The sequence below is a fragment of the Miscanthus floridulus genome, chromosome 8, assembly GCF_019320115.1.
Source record: "Miscanthus floridulus cultivar M001 chromosome 8, ASM1932011v1, whole genome shotgun sequence".
Classification (NCBI taxonomy): Eukaryota; Viridiplantae; Streptophyta; class Magnoliopsida; order Poales; family Poaceae; genus Miscanthus; species Miscanthus floridulus.
Window position 1 is genome coordinate 58,692,386 of NC_089587.1, and position 17,497 is coordinate 58,709,882.

Sequence of the window (17,497 nt, forward strand, 5' to 3'; positions counted from 1 at the left end):
CAGATGAATCCGAAAAGGTCAAAACCTGGAAATTGGCTGACATTGTTAAACCAAGAATGACGTGGCAGAAAGATGATAGGCGGTAAGGGGTCTGAGTACCCGGAGTAGCTGGGTGCATGTTGCATAAATCTGTTCTATTGATCTTGCTCATTTTGATCATTTGGGTCAGTTACTCAGTTGACATGCAACTCAGATTTGGGCACCTAAATTTGGGAAGATGAGTCATCAATGGCAGCAGTTGTTTAGTTATTATCTTCATGGAATCCCCACTCATGTTTCTTGACTTCTCTACTTGGGTTCAGAACCGATTGGACTCAGTTGTTCTTGTGGTCCTGCTTGGGAGCTTTAGGGCATCTCAGCTATCTTTAACATTAATCCTCATCACATCTGATTGCCATTATGTGGAGAAGACAGGGGAGAATGGACATTTAGATACAAGAATATAAGAAACGAGAAATCTGAAACTGCATGGACGTGCAATTTTGACTAATGCATATTTTGATGAGAGGAGCGCTGAAGAGGTTATGTTAAATTGGAGAGACTATGAGCTTTCTCTTATGTTCTCTAGATGATACAGAATTACGGATGCTCCATGAAGATGCTCATATCCAACCTTGCTACCTAGAAAAGTTCGAGCTTTCGTCATGAAACTCATAATTTGACTGTTGGCAACTCCACCACCTTTTACTTAACTATATCTGTACATATGCTCTGCGATTTTGTACTATCTACGCATTGCCTTACACCTCATAATCAATGTTAACTGGTCTGTGCATAGAGTTACATGTATCTATCACAATTTACTCTGCAGTTGTGCATAGCTATGCAGTGCCTTGTTCCTTTCACAATTGATGTTAATTACTCTGTGGATAGAGTTGCCTATATCTATCAAAATTTACTTTGCACTGGTGCATTAGTCATGTAATGTCATGTGCCGCGACAGTTGATGTCAATTGCTCTTTCTACAGAGTCATCTGCATCAATCATAATGTACTTCAACGATAGTTTAGTTATGTAATGTATTGTGCCTGAGGTAATTGATGCTATTTTCTCTGTGCATAAATTATGTATCATATTATTCTTTGCAGTTATGGATTAGCTATCTAATGTTTTGTGCCTTCCATAATTGATGTTAATCGTTATGTGTGTCTGTCCATAGAACTGACCATGAGAAATGTTGATGTTATGAAGAGTTGCTTACTGAAATGTAGGACGACAGCTATTATCAAGTATTAGGTACATCACCTTTTGAAATAGTCAAACAATGTTTTTTTCCCACCGTATGTACCATTGCATGATTAGCATGGAGGTTATCCTTTCATTTCAAGTTCCAGATGGATTCGGTCACCCTTTTTCTAATATTTTCCTCATTCTGGAAGAGCATGCAACATCCAATGGTTAGTGCTATGTCTGTTGAACTTAGATTGCAATCAGTTGATGAAGCGATGAAGTAGAATCACCTTTATAGGGTTCAGAAGACTAGCTAGCTTTCTTATAATACCAACCGTGAGGCTTGTCCTTTCAGACCCCTACCTACCACTATCAGCAATAATACTTGATTGGTAAATTAACACAGCATACGCCTACATGCTCTCCAGATACTGCTCTTACCTCTTATGGCACTTTTGAATATCTCTGTATCTTTTTCTAAGAAGAATATTTATGTCCTAAATCAAATAGTGCCGTTTGAAAGTGTCTCCAGGGGCCATTAGTAAAAGAACACTTGTTACACCCTTTGTTGTGACCATTGCTAGGGCTCCTTTGGATTGAAGGATTCTTGCAGGAAAAATAATGTAGGATTCCAGTTCCTGTAGGAAAGAACAGGGTTCAAAAGTTCAGTCAGAATTCACGATTTCGGAGTTTAGATGTTGTGTTTTCAGAGGGGAGCCAAATTGTGTTTTTCAATTTGAAACACTGGTATTTAGATGTTGAATACAATCTTTGTCAACCAAAATACACAAGTTAGCTTTTAGTATAGTGGATAACTTCCACCTCTGCCTTTTAGGGGTTAGAGCGTGGTCATGCGAGCAAGCCCACATCAGGTACACAAAGTACATGAAATAAGCATGTGTACAAAACAAAGTACTCATTTGACATAGAATGTAATGAAAGCACAACAGACGAGCAACATACATGACATGATATAACTATATAAGATAAAAGAGAGCACATACATGTCACAAAGTATCATAAGGTACGAGCTAGAAGCAAATAAGCATAAATACAATGCACAATGTGAACATGATGCATGAGAGAGCACACAAAAGATCCAAATTCCTCTCACTAGCTCTCCCCTATCTCACATACTCTCCTCTCCCCCCTTTGGGTCAAACACCAAAATCAAAGAGTCGGCTGGAGGGGTAGTCACAGACGAGCCAGGCTAAGAAGTACGCTGAGCGAAGTGGAACTGTGAAGCGTCCTGGTCGTCGTCGGCCTCTGCTATCATCATAGTCTCCTCAGTCTCAGTAGCTATCCTTTGAAACTAAACTAGCTGGAGGAGGCTGACTCAGTGGGATCTACTGCTGGGATGACCCTACCGAAGAAGGTACAGTCTCCGTGGAGGCGGACTCTAGAGCTCCTGAGGCTGTCACAGGTGCCTTAGCTGTCGCTGATGAAGTAGGCAAGCCTATGGTCTCATTGAAAGTAGCTGAGAGACTACAAGAGGCGGTAGCTGCTGATGTGGAAGCCAACACTGACTTTGTCTGTCCTGCAGAAGCTGCTGGAGCGGACTGAGACAAGCCAGCGAAACCCTGTGGCACACCCGAACCCGGTGTAGTGAAGGCACGTGGGAACTCGGTTAACGGGGACACGAACTGTTGTTGAACGAAACCACCCTGTCCAAGAAGTCCACTAGACTGTAAGGCTGGGACTACAGGTGTTTGGAGTGGAGCAGTTGGAGCCTGCTGCACAGGAGGAACCAAGGAGGATTGTCCAAGGAGGTGTTGGAGTAAGCACTGTGTAGTCTGCCTCTCCTGAGCTAACTGTGCCTGGAATTGGTCCTGACGAGCTGAGAGTCCAGAGATCAAGGCCATCATCTGCTCGTGTGCTGCTGCCTGGGCCTGTAGCTGTCTCTCATGGGCCTGTTGCTGGCGCTCAAACATCTCTCGGATCCACTGATCTCGAGAGGTGTCTGCTGCTGAACCAGAGCCACCAGCCTGTGCATTGCCTGAGCCAGAGCCCCCAGCCTCTGCGTCGTGTGCTCGAGGAGGCAGTGGAGGTGAAGGGACTCTAAAGTCGTCATCAGAGCTGTCACTAGAAGGTAGGTCCTCGCTGAACAAGTGTGCCAAGTCCTCGTGCTCATACTGACGAATAGCCTCGTCCTGCTCCTCCTGCTCCTCTCTCTCCTCAACTGACAAGCCTCTGCGAACCTTTCTGAGAACCCTGCTGCCACGGCGAGCGTCGCCGGTGTGAGTAGGTCTGTAAACTCCAAAATGCTGAGAAGATGCCTGAAGGGTGTTAACGTGCCTCGGGTGCTGAATCATTTGCACGAACATGTGTGACAAGTAGTGAGCGTAGGGCAGCTGACGTCTCATACGAAAACCGTCGGAGATCGCATCCTCAATCTCACACAATAGAAAGTCTGCCACATCGAAGACGGTGTGAGAGGCAAGAGCACCAAGAAGCCATTGTTGTATGTTGGTCAACGCCTCTTTGAAGCCAACCCTAGGAAGTAGAGTCATCCTCATCGCTGCGTTCAGGACCCGACCCACTGGAGTCAAGTCATCTGGAGTACGACGGGACTCAGGTCCGAACGGTGGGCGGAACAGAGCTGCCACATGAGTTGCTGGTGGACACACTCCGCCGTGAGGGCGTCTCGGGGGGTCTATTGTACCGTAGCACAAACTGTGGATCCTAGTCTCTGACTGAGCAAAGCCGAAAGTCTCTCGGATCTCTTGAGTCAAAAGTCTGTAAACCTCCCCTCTGAACATAAACTGTATGAACTTGTGGTCGGGGTCAATCCAAACTGTAGAGTAGAAAATCTTGACCCACTCCTCCACGTACAGCCCTGGTCTTGTCACAAGCGCCTCTAAGCCAGGCAGGTACTCAATGTGTTGTTGTATCTCCTCTGAACCAGCTGCAGCTCTCAAGAAACCCAACTGCAAGAGCCTGTGAGAGCGCAATGCTATCCTCTCTGACTCAAAGGTCCTGAAGAAAGAGGCCTGGAGAGTAGTGTAAAAGCTATCACCTGCCCTGACATCCCGCTGCTCGGGGAACCACTGGTCAAGTGAGGCAAGACGGTATCGCTTGACTCTGCTAGTTGAAGCACCACGGAGGTTGACGTGGCAAGGTGGCAGACCATCCTCCTCTGTAGGTGGGACCTCTGCATCGTCCTGCCCTCTACAGCGCGACCTGCTCTCCTCCTCTGCCTCTGTAGGTGGGACATCTGAGTCGTCCCGCGCTCTGTGATGCGACCTGCTGCCTAAGCCAGGCTCCGGCTGCTGCTGAGGCTCTGTCGGGTAAACGAATGCGCGTCCACGAGGAGACCGACGGAGTGGCTGAGTAGAGTGCGGTCCAGAGCCACCAATCCTGAGAGCACCATTGTTGCCTCCACACTTTGCGGCCTTTGTTGTTGCTGCAACCTCAATAGACTGTTGGGTCTGTCTGTCGGGGTGCTTCTGCTTCTTCTGACGCGGCTGCTCCACTGTCTTGCCCTTGTCCTGTCTAGGAGGACGAGGCGGCCTGTCACCATCATCGCCCTTTGGATGAGGGCCTAAAGTCTTGGTCCCAGCCATCATGAGAGAGATCCACTAACACAAGAGCACACTGACAGAAACTATAGGCACTGCAAATAACTCCCTCGGTCACTGAGAGTCAACTGCAAAAAACCATTGCTCCCCCTAACACCGACCACAAACAAATAAGTGTCACTTGTGAGGCTTGGCCTATCCATACCCGCAGGCTTGGCCCCGGGTTCTACTCTGCCCAACTGACCAAACCGTCATCTCACAAGCCTCAGCTCGCTGCACGATGAGTAGAGAGAGATATATAAATGAGCACAATATAGAGATGAGGAGCATCCTAGACACAATAGAATGAGCAATAGAAATTGTGGCCTTTCTACCTTACCACGAGTAGAAACCGGCCGAGATCATGACGCCAGAACACCACTATGCCGAGAACACTTCGTCGAGCCGGACGACGATGCGCTGCAATACATCAAAGGGTTCCAAGATGATCAAAACAGGAGCACCTTAATATAATTCACTGATTCAACATGCACCAAGTAACCAAGATCTAACTGTCCAAGATCTAACAAACTTATAAATTTAAAGAACATATCGGTTAATGTATAATATAAGATTATATGTGATAATACATATACGAACAGTACACAACCATGACAAGACATACCACTAACAACAAACTGTAACAATCAATTAGTAAAACCATAAAATCAACTGCCATTAGCTGTTCTATAGGAATGGCGAAAATTCCAGTTTTGATCTTTTCCCAAACGCAGAGGAAGACAAGAACTCGCATAAATCCAAACGAGTTCCATTGTTGCCTATGTAAACCTCAATTTCGACGCGCTGGCTCATCTCAAACGAGAGCCTCCCCGTCCCAACGGATTCAGTGGGGGTTCACTCAATAAAAAACGGATTCAGTGGGGGGGAGGGGGGAGCATGGTTGGGAGGGGGCATCGAGCTAGCGGACGAACCTCGTACATGGCCTTGGTAAATCCATACAAGTCATGGATGGCGTCGTTGCTGCCGTGGATGATGCTGACCGCCGGCGTGGCCATCTCCCAGTGTCCCGACCCGACGAGGATGGCGCGCGACGGCCGGTCGGCGGGACCCACGCCGGCAGCCACTACGCGGCGGTGCAGCTTGCAGCTTGCAGCGTCTAGGGGCGGGCCGGCGGCGGAGCAGCGCCCTGATGCCAGTGCGACTGTGCGAGCGGCGCAACGAGCGACATAGTGTGAGAGGGCCGGGTGGGTTGATGGGCTATGTTGTTGTGTTGGGAACTTGGGCTGATGATGGGCTCCTCGACCGATCGAAGTTGGGCCACGACTCGGGCGCTCGGCGTTAGGCGAGACAGGCGCCCCACCCTGCCGTACTGGGGCCGCCGCCTCTGCGAAGCCGTGATGCTGCTGCTCCGGTACCGGCGGCCGCCGCTCCCCGTCCCCGCCGCAGGATTCTTCACCAGCTCCGGAAGCAACGCCACCGCGCCTCCTCCTCATCTTGGGGCGGAGGGGCCCCGCAACGAGCCAGGGCAGGAGGGCTCGCTGGCGCGGCGGGTGGAGCGGGCGGCGTCGGTTGGCGCGGCCATGCGGGGCTGGATGACCGACGGCCGCGCCGTGCACCGCGGCCACGTATTCCACTCCATCAACCGCCTCCGACGACACCGTCTACACCGCACCGCCCTGCAGGTGCCCCCTTTTCCCCACTTCGCCTCTGCCAGTTCATGAGAGCTTTCCTTGGTGATTGACGCGAGTTGAGCTGTGCAGTGACATGAAATTTCCATGTTTCTTTGCTCTCCCTTCTGTTAGTGCTCTTGTATTGTGCTGAACTGTTGATCTCTGTACTTGTTCACAAATGTGGTGGAAAGCTTATTTGAATGGTACTAGTTCACTTCCACCTTCTAGTTAGCTCATCACCATAGAACTAGCTTCTCTTTATTTGTGCTTGAACAATGTGCCGAGCAGTGGTAATTAAAATAGACATAAGATCCCCTAGTCCTTGCCTTCTAGTATTTGCTCAGGATATGACAGTTTTTTTTTCCTTTTTTTTCCCACAGGTTATGGAATGGATTGTGAGAGAGAGGCCCTACAAGCTGAGTGAGCTTGATTACTCGTATCTGCTGGAGTTCACAGCTAAAGTCCATGGCATTTCTGAAGCCGAAAGCCTCTTCCTTCGCGTGCCTCAGGAATACCAGAAAGATCTCCTCTACAACAACCTTGTCATGGCTGCTTTGGATCTGGATCTCATTAAGCATTCATACGCTTACATGAGGAAGATTAGAGAATTGTCCCTGCCGATCTCGCCGTATGTTTACAACCGCCTCATCATCCTTCACTCATCACCCAGTCGCAGGAAAACTATATCCAAGATCCTTTCTCAGATGAAAGCTGACCTTGTGATCCCTCACACGTCAACCTACAACATCCTGTTGAAAATACAAGCCAATGAACACAACATCGACGGGCTAGCCAGGGTGTTCAATGATATGAAAAGAGCAAAGATTGAGCCCAATGAGATCACTTATGGCATTCTAGCTATTGCACATGCTGTTGCAAGGCTATATACTGTTTGCCACACATATGTAGATGCCATTGAGAATTCCATGACAGGTACTAATTGGTCCACGCTAGAAATTCTTCTTATCTTGTATGGATACCTTGGGAAGGAAAAGGAGCTAAAGAGGACATGGGAGATCATGCAAGACCTCCCTCATATTCGATCAAAAAGCTTCACACTAGCAATAGAAGCATTTGGAAAGGTTGGTTCCATTGATCAGGCAGAGAAGATATGGGTCCAGATAAAATCAACAAAGAAGTTAAGCCTTACAGAACAGTTCAATTCCATTTTATCAGTTTACTGTAGGCACGGTGTTGTGGATAAAGCATCATCTATATTCAAGGAAATGAGAGCAAACGGATGCCAGCCTAATGCTATTACTTATCGCCACTTAGCATTGGGTTGCTTGAAATCGGGTCTTGTTAAAGAAGCTTTGAACACAATAGATATGGGAAAGAAGGAAGTTGTCACTAAAAAGGTGAGGAGTTCAACACCGTGGTTGGAGACCACACATCTGTTGCTTGAGAACTTTGCAGAAATTGGAGACTTGGAAAATGCAAAGAGACTATACAGTGAACTGAATGAATCAAAATATTCTCGGAATTCCTTTGTGTATAACACTCTCCTGAAAGCTTATGTGAAGGCAAAAGTTTATGAGCCAGATTTGTTGAGGACAATGATTTTGAGAGGGGCAATGCCTGACGCTGAGACATATGGCCTTCTTAGACTGATTGAACAGTTCAAGATCTAATGCTCTATGTGTGTTGGTGCTTTCAAGGAAAACCACTGCTGGATTTTGTCATGCAAAAATCATTAGAGAACTTGTGGACAACATGTTGCGGCACATGTCTTCTGGCGATCATTTTTTGCACAGTAATCCCAATATCTGCACAAATCAATTGGAAAGATACATCCTGAACAGTTTTAGAACTGCAAGGTATACGAAACTCGTGCATATTCCAAATTTTGAAAATGTCCCATTTTTCTCATGCGGAAGGTATATCAACTGATTCAACTTAATACTGGTATCATATTTGTCATCCAATGCTGCATTCATTTCAAGTACAAAAGATGGAATACAGTCGCTCAAACAAAAAAGGAAGCCATTGTCTTTTATCATGCCACACGACATGCTACACATCCTGAATATATCATTGTGCTGCTACTGGTAACAGTGTTTGCAGACCTTGCTCCTGCAACACTTTTAAGGTGCTAGGCTACTAGCTATACAAATGAGAAAGCAGTAGAAGCATACCTCTGCAGTCTGCACATGCTTTGCCAGAATAAAGCTGAATAAACATGTGCTATTCTCTGGTTGCAGAACTGAACACAGAACTCCATGTGCCTTTTGCCTATACACAAATCAAACATGCTCGAATTCTCCATATGGAAGGATAGTGAATGGAATCAAAACAAACACAAAGCAATTTCACCAATGATGTGAACTTGGCCAACCATTCCAAATAATTTGCTGTTGAGCTCATTGCGTCAACAAAGAATGTGAACAGCTAGTAGGCCACAAAGAATGTCGTCAGTGTTATCATGAGGATGTGTGATGTAATCTTTCTGAATGTTCAGGTCGGCGAATGACATGTAAATGGAAAATACCCCACTGATTTGATCGTCTTCATTTGCCATATAAATCTATTTTGGGCTGATTATAGGTGAATGTTGCATGAAAGATTGTGCTAAAACTAAGGGTCCCTTCTCTTTTTGAGCCTTTGAAGTAAACATACACCGGTTCTGTGAATTATATATGAGAGAACCTAGTTGTGTGCTATCCAGTTATAGAATGCCAAAAAGAAAAATACCTAACTGCTGCGACAAAATGCAAAAAGGAGTGCTCGTATTTTGCAGTATCACATCTGTATAAGTTTTGTGTACTAATACCCAGTGGCATAACAAGGCAACTTTTGCAGAACGAGGAACGATACGGTTGACCACAGTACCACACAGTCACAATAAATTCCCTGTGCTACTCATTGGCAATTTTGAGTACAAATACCCAGTGGCATAACAAGGCAACATGATTCTGGTATCACTACTTTTGTGCTGCTCAGTCACAACGAGTTAGCTGCTATAAGCTTCTGCTCCAATTGCTAGTGTCATAACAAGGCAACATGATTCAGCTATATGTAACATTCAGAGTAGGCATGCATTGAGATTCAGAGGACAGAGGAATATTAGCTAACAATGTAACATTCAGAGTAGGCTGACCTGTATAGAAACTTATAGCAGCTAACTATTTTCATGTTTGCATGACAGGAGCAAGAACGTAGGCTGCGGAATGCCGCATATCTCTGTAAGGCACATTCGTCCCAAACAATTGGGGTGACTACCAAAAGCATTGGAGACGTTGACAACGAGGATGAAGACGAAAACTATGAAGCCTCTACAGAAGACGAGGAGTCCGATGAAGCAGACTACTCCGATGCCAGTGCAGACAACTACTCCGATGCCAACATCCACCTCCGCCGGTCATCAAGGCAGCGTCAGCCACCTGAACGGTACATTGGAGAAAGTGTTTGCCTAGTCAGAGAGGTCGAGGGAGAGGTCGGAGTGGTGATGGTGAGCGAGAGATTAATCAGAGAGGTCGAGGGAGCAGAGGTGGTAAGAGAGGTCGATCGTAACAATGACTACTTGGGCTGCATTGATCATTTTGGATGTTACTGGACTATTAAGGTGATGCGCGAGGAGATCATGGAGCCTGGGAGCATTTGGAGTGATGCTTGAACTGTGTTGGTCGATGAAACTTGGTCTGTGTGGCCTGTTAGTAGTAGTGAACTAGTGGGCAGTGGCTCGCTACTGGCTAGTGTGGCCACTGCCCAGTACTATTCTATGATTAAGTTATTGTACTGTTGTGCATTGCATTGCATTTGCATTTGCACAAGACTAAGTAGGTAGTACCCAGCGGCTAAGATGGAGATCAAGTCGTTTGTGATGACCTGCGAGCTGCGGTTGAAAACTTGAACCTCTATAATACGAATCCGGAGTCCAAGCTCGGCCAAACCAGAAGGCCACGTCGCCTCCATTTCTCAGCCGTCGGATCGCGCGAAGAACGGCCCAGATCGACGGATAGCCTGGTGATTTTGTAGAAAAACCCTCGACCTTCACCGAAATATCATCCGCCGTCCCCAACAGCCTTCTCCAACACCTCCCGCTCTCCGCAGATGATATTTCGGTGAAGGTCGAGGGTTTTTCTACAAAATCACCGGGCTATCCGTCGATCTGGGCCGTTCTTCGCGCGATCCGACGGCTGAGAAATGGAGGCGACGTGGCCTTCTGGTTTGGAGAGCTTGGACTCCGGATTCGTATTATAGAGATAAGTTCAAGTTTTCAACCGCAGCTCGCAGATCATCACAAACGACTTGATCTCCATCTTAGCCGCTGGGTACTACCTACTTAGTCTTGTGCAAATGCAAATGCAATGCAATGCACAACAGTACAGTAACTTAATCATAGAATAGTACTGGGCAGTGGCCACACTGGCTAGTAGCGAGCCACTGCCCACTAGTTCACTACTACTAACAGGCCACACAGACCAAGTTTCATCGACCAACACAGTTCAAGCATCACTCCAAATGCTCCCAGGCTCCATGATCTCCTCGTGCATCACCTTAATAGTCCAGTAACATCCAAAATGATCAATGTAGCCCAAGTAGTCATTGTTACGATCGACCTCTCTTACCACCTCTGCTCCCTCGACCTCTCTGATTAATCTCTCGCTCACCATCACCACTCCGACCTCTCCATCGACCTGTCCTCCCTCGACCTCTCTGACTAGGCAATTCAACACTTTCTCCAATGTACCGTTCAGGTGGCTGACGCTGCCTTGATGACCGGCGGAGGTGGATGCTGGCATCGGAGTAGTTGTCTGCACTGGCATCGGAGTAGTCTGCTTCATCGCTCTCATCGGACTCCTCGTCTTCTGTAGAGGCTTCATAGTTTTCGTCTTCATCCTCGTTGTCAACGTCTCCAATGCTTTTGGTAGTCACCCCAATTGTTTGGGACGAATGTGCCTTACAGAGATCTGCGGCATTCCGCAGCCTACGTTCTTGCTCCTGTCATGCAAACATGAAAATAGTTAGCTGCTATAAGTTTCTATACAGGTCAGCCTACTCTGAATGTTACATTGTTAGCTAATATTCCTCTGTCCTCTGAATCTCAATGCATGCCTACTCTGAATGTTACATATAGCTGAATCATGTTGCCTTGTTATGCCACTAGCAATTGGAGCAGAAGCTTATAGCAGCTAACTATTTTCATGAAAGTCGCAGGGCAGTCTTAAGCTCACATACCAGCGGGAAGACATCACTGCTCATATGGAAGTCAGTAGTCCCTAGATGCCTGAGACAACTGGCAAGAAGATGACGCCCCCAGCACTTTCATCAGCACTTCTTCTATCTGACTCAGGAGGAACTCTCTCCTTTCTGGATAGGATTCATAAGCCCCAAACACATCCCGAATCACTTTATCTTCCAGTAAATATGAACTAACAAAGAGTTCATGATTAGAAAATGGATTGCTAGCAACCCTATTAGCTATCATAAAATTTAGTGCAGCCTTTTTAAACTCTGTAAAAAGCACTCTGGGTTCCTGCACCACTGAAGATAGTGATACGAATGGGGTAGAGAATCCTGATGCCTCATCGAGGTAACTTATCTTTTGTTCCATCTTCTGTCCACGGCAACCGTGAGCCCAAAACACATCCAGATGGTGTTGATCATTCAGTAGATGTGCATACTTCACCAAGTCTAACCCTTTGCACCCAAAACTTTTCAAATCCTGCAGTGCAGCATGTATGCCTTCATCTTTGACTGTGCTTGGACCCGCAACTGCTCCACTTGATGAATCCATGGGGTAACCCGTACCAAAAGGCGGGTCAATTGAACCAATACGAATGCAAAATTGTTGGTCTGGCCGTGTGTATGATTTCTGGGATAACAATACAAGATGAATCAGCGTGTGAATCCCTAATAAACCATGGAGTATTTATTTCTAGTTCATTCAAATAATGCTAACCCAACAAAACTAAGAACGAGCAGGAGTGGGGCACATACCAAACACCGTTTACAATCTGCACGTTTGGCCTTGACCTTCAGTATGTCCAAATGAACATAATCCTTCCTGAGGTGACTGCATTCTTTATTCACTGCATCAGCAATAGCCTGATAGAACTCAGAATTCCAACCTCGATACTTGGGAGCCAGTTCAGTAACTGCATTGACATAAGCTTGTTCTTCAGCCAGTGACCAAAAATGTTTGCCATTTCCACTGCTTTCAGCTGATTGTGTTATTTTATCTTCAGTCTTTCCACTGCGTTCAGCTGATTGTGTTTTTTTAGCTTTATGTTTCCACTGACAAAGCATAGTCTATATATCAAAACCAGAGGCAATATTAGAGGCAATGCATACGGCCAATGGCCAAAATGCTAAGTTGGAAAAAAAAAGGAACAAACCTTTTTCATCGTTGAGGGGACAAGAGAAGAGCTCGGCTCCCTCTGTTGCTTCAGCTGCAGCCATAAAGAAAGGAGCTTAAATGCATACAATTTGTGATATTCGCAGTAAGCAAATAAAGTCTTGATCTGACAGTGAGTCTGTGACATGCAAACAGAATTCATGCATAGGGGAGAGGATGAGCTCAGAATTGTTGGCTGAATCTGTTGCTTCAGCTGCATGACAAAGCAAGTCACTGCCTAAGTAAGAAAGTACAGTTCAAAGCTATATTGTGTGTACTGCATTTTCAGGCAAAATCAAGTTTCAAAACTGTTGCACTTAAGCACATTATCCACCAAACCCATTACCACAAGCACCGTACAACCTTTTAAACAGGAATGAAATTAGAAGAGCAGCTCTCAGCCAGTCAGCCTACAGAGATAAACAACAAGAGGGTTCTGCACCAGTGATGCTAATAGCTCACAATTTTTCAAGGGCTTCATGTGGGCCGCCAAAGCTGCTAGACTAGGTTTTAGGTGCAAAATTGGTAATGGTAGGAATATAAAATTCTGGGAAGACAACTGGTTAGGCTCTTCAAGTCTGGCCATACAATTCTGGGATATTTATGTGTTAGTTAATGAGAAAACTAGCTCTATTGCTGATCTTTGGGATGGTCATAATCTGAAATGTACCTTCAGAAGAACGGTGGATGAGAGTTTATATAGAAAATGGCTAGAAATGGTTCAATTAGCCTCAACTATTGAACTGAATGATGATGATGATACTATGATTTGGAAATTTAACTCTAATGGCATTTATAGTTCTCAATCTCTCTACAGAATTATTAATTTCAGGGGTATTGTTCCTGTTCATGTTCCTAGTATTTGGTCCCTTAAGATACCACCTAGAGTGCAATTTTTTCTGTGGCTCTTAGTGAAGAATAAAGTCCTAACCAGGGATAACCTGGCCAAGAGACAAGTGGTAGAAAATGAAACCTGTCTTTTTTGCGAAGAGCATGAATCCAGTCAGCACTTATTCTTTGATTGTGTTGTAGCTAAAAGAATGTGGAATTGTATCTCAGATATAGTAGGAAGAGAACTAGGCTCTTCTTTTGATAGCATTGGTGTTTGCTGGTCGAGTAGTAAGATTCATGTAGCAGTTAACATAATTAGCTCTGCAGCTCTTTGGGGGTTATGGAAAATGAGAAACGATTTATGTTTTCAGAATGCAGCTTGGATAAGCATGAAGCAACTTCTGATCAGGATAGCTGGGATGGCACAGAATTGGCTGATTTTGTGCCCGCCCAACAAAAAGGTGGAACTGGAATCATACATTCTGAAGCTGCGGGCCTCGGCAAGAGATCCAGAAGCACTAACGGGATGATGGAGACCGGGAAGGCGATGTGTATGAAGTACTGGATCGCCCAGCTCCACGAGATGGAAGCGGCTCTATTTCAAGAGAGTGGAGTGGATTCCGGGAGCGCTCTCCTGGTTGGCTGAATGGTGCTAGTGCTCCACAAGATGTTTAGCTTTTTCTGCAGTAGCCCGTCAGACTCTGGTTTAGCTGTTTTGTTTTTTCCTCAAGTTCGCTGAGGTTGGCTTAAAAACCTGATGCATGTATCAGGTCTGGAATGGTTAAGAAATGAATGTTTCTGTGGTCTTTTGATTAAGACTGGGGCTTGGCCCTACTTCTATGACGGTAAGTCTGCTATCTATCTTTTCTCCTCTATCAGTGGGATACTGGGATGTCAATAAGAAGTCTCATTCTAATTCTCTACTTCTACGATTGTAATTCTGCTACCTATGTTTTGTCCTCTATCGGTGGGATACTCGGATATCAATAACAAATATCATGGTAACTTTTTTGGTTGCAGCAAAACAAAAGAAGCACACATTTTGAAAACGACAATGCAAGATATTCACAATTGAAATGACTCAGGAAATTCAACTTCGAAGAGACAAATCAAGGCACGTTGACTACATCTTCTATATTTTCTTATCCGGCTGCTGGAACTATTGCAGTATAGGAACTTCCAATAACAAATCCAATATTGGTTCGTCAGCTAAAGGAACCAGTTTTAAAGCTCTTGAATTTGCCCCTCTCCGTCTGCCGCAGTGTTGATATGTATGGTTTGAGTACACCCGGTTACTAGGAATGTGAATCTGTCAAACCTGACTTTGTATAAACACTTATTAGCTACCCTTGAGAACTAGATCTACCCGCGCGATATATATGTTTCTTGTCAAAAAAAAAACATAGGGGAGCTGTGCTACTGCATGCTCACTGATGTTCACCGAACCCACCCCGACCCAATGCAAATCAAGTTATCCCAATTCCAAATCGCGTTGCCATGGATGCGTGTACAGAACGAAGCCCATTCATCTCCGAGAGTTCATACAAATTAAACAGCAGATCCGGCGAAGAAGAACCACTGAACAAGGCACAGAAGATAGATCCGGCGAGCAATTATAGGAGATTGAAAACATACCTTCCAGGAGCCCGGGTACTGTCCAGGAGCAGCAGCAGCATCAAGCCGGGCACTGCGTCGCCGTCCACCCGAGGAAAGCCGGGCACTGCGTCGTCTAATGGGCATTTTCCTCTCCATTTTTCTGGGTACAAGTAGAAATTAATCCGGTGGCCAGAGGGTAGGAGAGAGTATCGATTTGACCTGCATTGGAATCAGCAGCAGAGCTGAGCAGAGCGCGGAGAGGGAGGAGGGCGGAGAGAGGAGAGGAGAGAGCTGACCCTTTGCGTGTGGCAGTCAAACGGCAGAGAGAGAGAGGAAAGGAGAGGCCTGGGAACCAGAGAGCGAGCGGCGGGTCATGGGTGGTTGGGGAGGGGGCGGCGCCCTGCCCCCTGCTCCCTGCGCCTATAGCCCATCCATAGGAGCGTCTGCAGCCTTTGCTTCCCCTAAAAAAAACTATAATTTTTATTTTTATATATTTTACTATTTTTATGTAATCATAATTTAATTTAAAAAGCTATAGTTTTTTATAAAACTAGTAAACATGCACATGCTTAAATATTTATATTTACAATAAAAATATAATTGAGCTTTTGTAATAACATATTAAATACTTCCTCTGTTTTAAATTTTAGTTCGTTTAACTTTTTCAACCCCAACTTTGACCACTCGTCTTATTAAAAAATTTATGCAAAATATTACTTCTTTTGTTGTAGCATGCTTTATTAATGACGTGACACCTGCGTAGCGGTTGTCGTCTCCTGAGTTGTAGTGGTAGTCGGGGTCCTCCTAGTCCAAGCTTGCGTCTGGCACGGGGTTTAACGGAAGGAAAAGTAAGATTACGACAGTCATCTACTCCAAAAAGATCCAAGAACTCTATTTTAGAAAATCCAGCAAGAAGCACTCTACCTACAATCAGCAAGAGTTCGCAATTATGGATTTTTAGAAATTAATTTTGTATTTTTCGGAGATTTCTACAATTTCCTATGATTTTTCAAAGGTAAAAGGGTTTTATTAGCCATTTATTTATTTAGAAATGAATTCCCTTTTTATTTTTATTTTATAAAACTCTGCTGACGTCAGCCTAACGTCAGCATTGGAGGCCCACGGGCCCCAAGGGTAGGGCCAAGAACCATACAAGAAAGGGTCTTTTGTGCAACTGCCCCTGGAGGCTAATTGCTCGTTTGCCCCCGTTTTTTAAACTTTGCTCGTTTGCCCCTATTTTTCTTAACCGAAGACTCCGTTTGCCCCTATTTTGCACTTCCGTCATGTGATAAAAAATTAAGGCCTAAAAATAAATGTTTTGGAAATAGAAAAAAAGAAAAAAGACCACAATACCCTTGTCTTCTCCCGATCGTTCTGTACTCTCCCCATCCGTTCCTCTCTGTTCGTCCTGGTGGCAGGCAGCAGGGCTCCTGGGCGGCTGACGTCGAGCTCCTGGGCGGCCAGCGGGCGGATCCCGCAACTCGGGGTGACGGCAAGCGGCGCGCGGGCGGCGCGGCACCGTGGCACGGTGCCAGGCAGGCGGCTCGCGGCTGCAGCGGGCAGCGCGCGTCGTCAGCGGCGGTGCACCCCGACCGGTGGGAGTTCGCGTACGAGTCGTTCCTGCGCGGCCAGACGTACCTGCTGCCGCGCATCGTGCGCGGCAAGAAGCGCGGCGAGCGGGGCGGCGGGGGTGCCTGCTCCGCCTCCAGCAGCGATGCGCAGGCGCAGTACGCGGCGATGGACGGCAGCTGGATCAGTATGGGCGAGGATCATCATCATCATCAGGAGGGGCATAGGGATCCGGACGACAAGGAGGAACCTCCGGGGCGCTGCTCGAGGAGGTGCAGCGGCTGCAGCAGGAGCAGTCGGCCACCGAGAAGAAGCGCCGCCACATGCAGCTCGCGTCCCAGCCCGTCCACCCGCTCCCGCCGGCGCCGCCACCAGTGCCAGTGCCAGTGCTCCACCACGACCCGCTGCTGGAATCGCTCGGAGGCGCCGCCGCCAAGGGCCTGGAGGGGCGACCGCTGCTCGTAGTTTAGGTGATCACGAAATGACCATAGAGGAGTGCCCACACTACGCCGCCGCGATCCCAAGAGCTAATCGTGGAGGCGAGACTGGGAGGCTGCCACCCACCTCCGCCGTCGTGCCGCCCGTACCCACAGCCACCGCGGGAGGAAAGAAACAACTGAAAAAAAAAGCATGTCGACCGCGGGAGGATCAGATCCAAACGTGACCTTCCTCAGATCTGCATGAAAGATGGGGTAAATGGCATCACACACAAGCGTCAAACATCATAAACACAAGAGATAATTCCAACATGCCCCATGATGAACATAGCATTTGGATAACATACAGTTCACAAATGACATTGATAA

At 46.5% G+C, this 17,497-nt stretch overlaps 2 protein-coding genes across 10 annotated transcripts; one reads left to right on the forward strand and one right to left on the reverse strand.

Moving 5' to 3' along the window:
• Positions 1-265: 265 nt before the first annotated feature.
• On the reverse strand, positions 266-15,525 carry LOC136476465 (uncharacterized). 9 transcript variants are annotated; one of them, XM_066474319.1, is made up of 8 exons: positions 15,419-15,525; positions 15,162-15,341; positions 12,697-12,750; positions 12,299-12,610; positions 11,537-12,173; positions 5,068-5,147; positions 1,246-1,808; positions 266-387 (listed from the first exon to the last, which is right to left on the reverse strand). In XM_066474319.1, the coding sequence occupies exons 2-5, from the start codon at positions 15,276-15,278 to the stop codon at positions 11,568-11,570; spliced, it is 1,089 nt and encodes a 362-aa protein (XP_066330416.1). In that variant the 5' UTR covers positions 15,279-15,341; positions 15,419-15,525; the 3' UTR covers positions 266-387; positions 1,246-1,808; positions 5,068-5,147; positions 11,537-11,567. The 9 variants fall into 9 exon arrangements, with proteins under 9 accessions (XP_066330416.1, XP_066330415.1, XP_066330417.1 ...); XM_066474318.1 differs by having other exon boundaries at positions 1,246-1,372; positions 1,461-1,808; positions 15,162-15,489; XM_066474320.1 differs by having other exon boundaries at positions 12,299-12,595; positions 15,162-15,489.
• LOC136476467 (pentatricopeptide repeat-containing protein At1g07590, mitochondrial-like) lies at positions 5,948-9,461 on the forward strand. The gene is made up of 2 exons (XM_066474321.1): positions 5,948-6,370; positions 6,739-9,461. The coding sequence occupies exons 1-2, from the start codon at positions 5,948-5,950 to the stop codon at positions 7,987-7,989; spliced, it is 1,674 nt and encodes a 557-aa protein (XP_066330418.1). The 3' UTR covers positions 7,990-9,461.
• Positions 15,526-17,497: the final 1,972 nt, after the last annotated feature.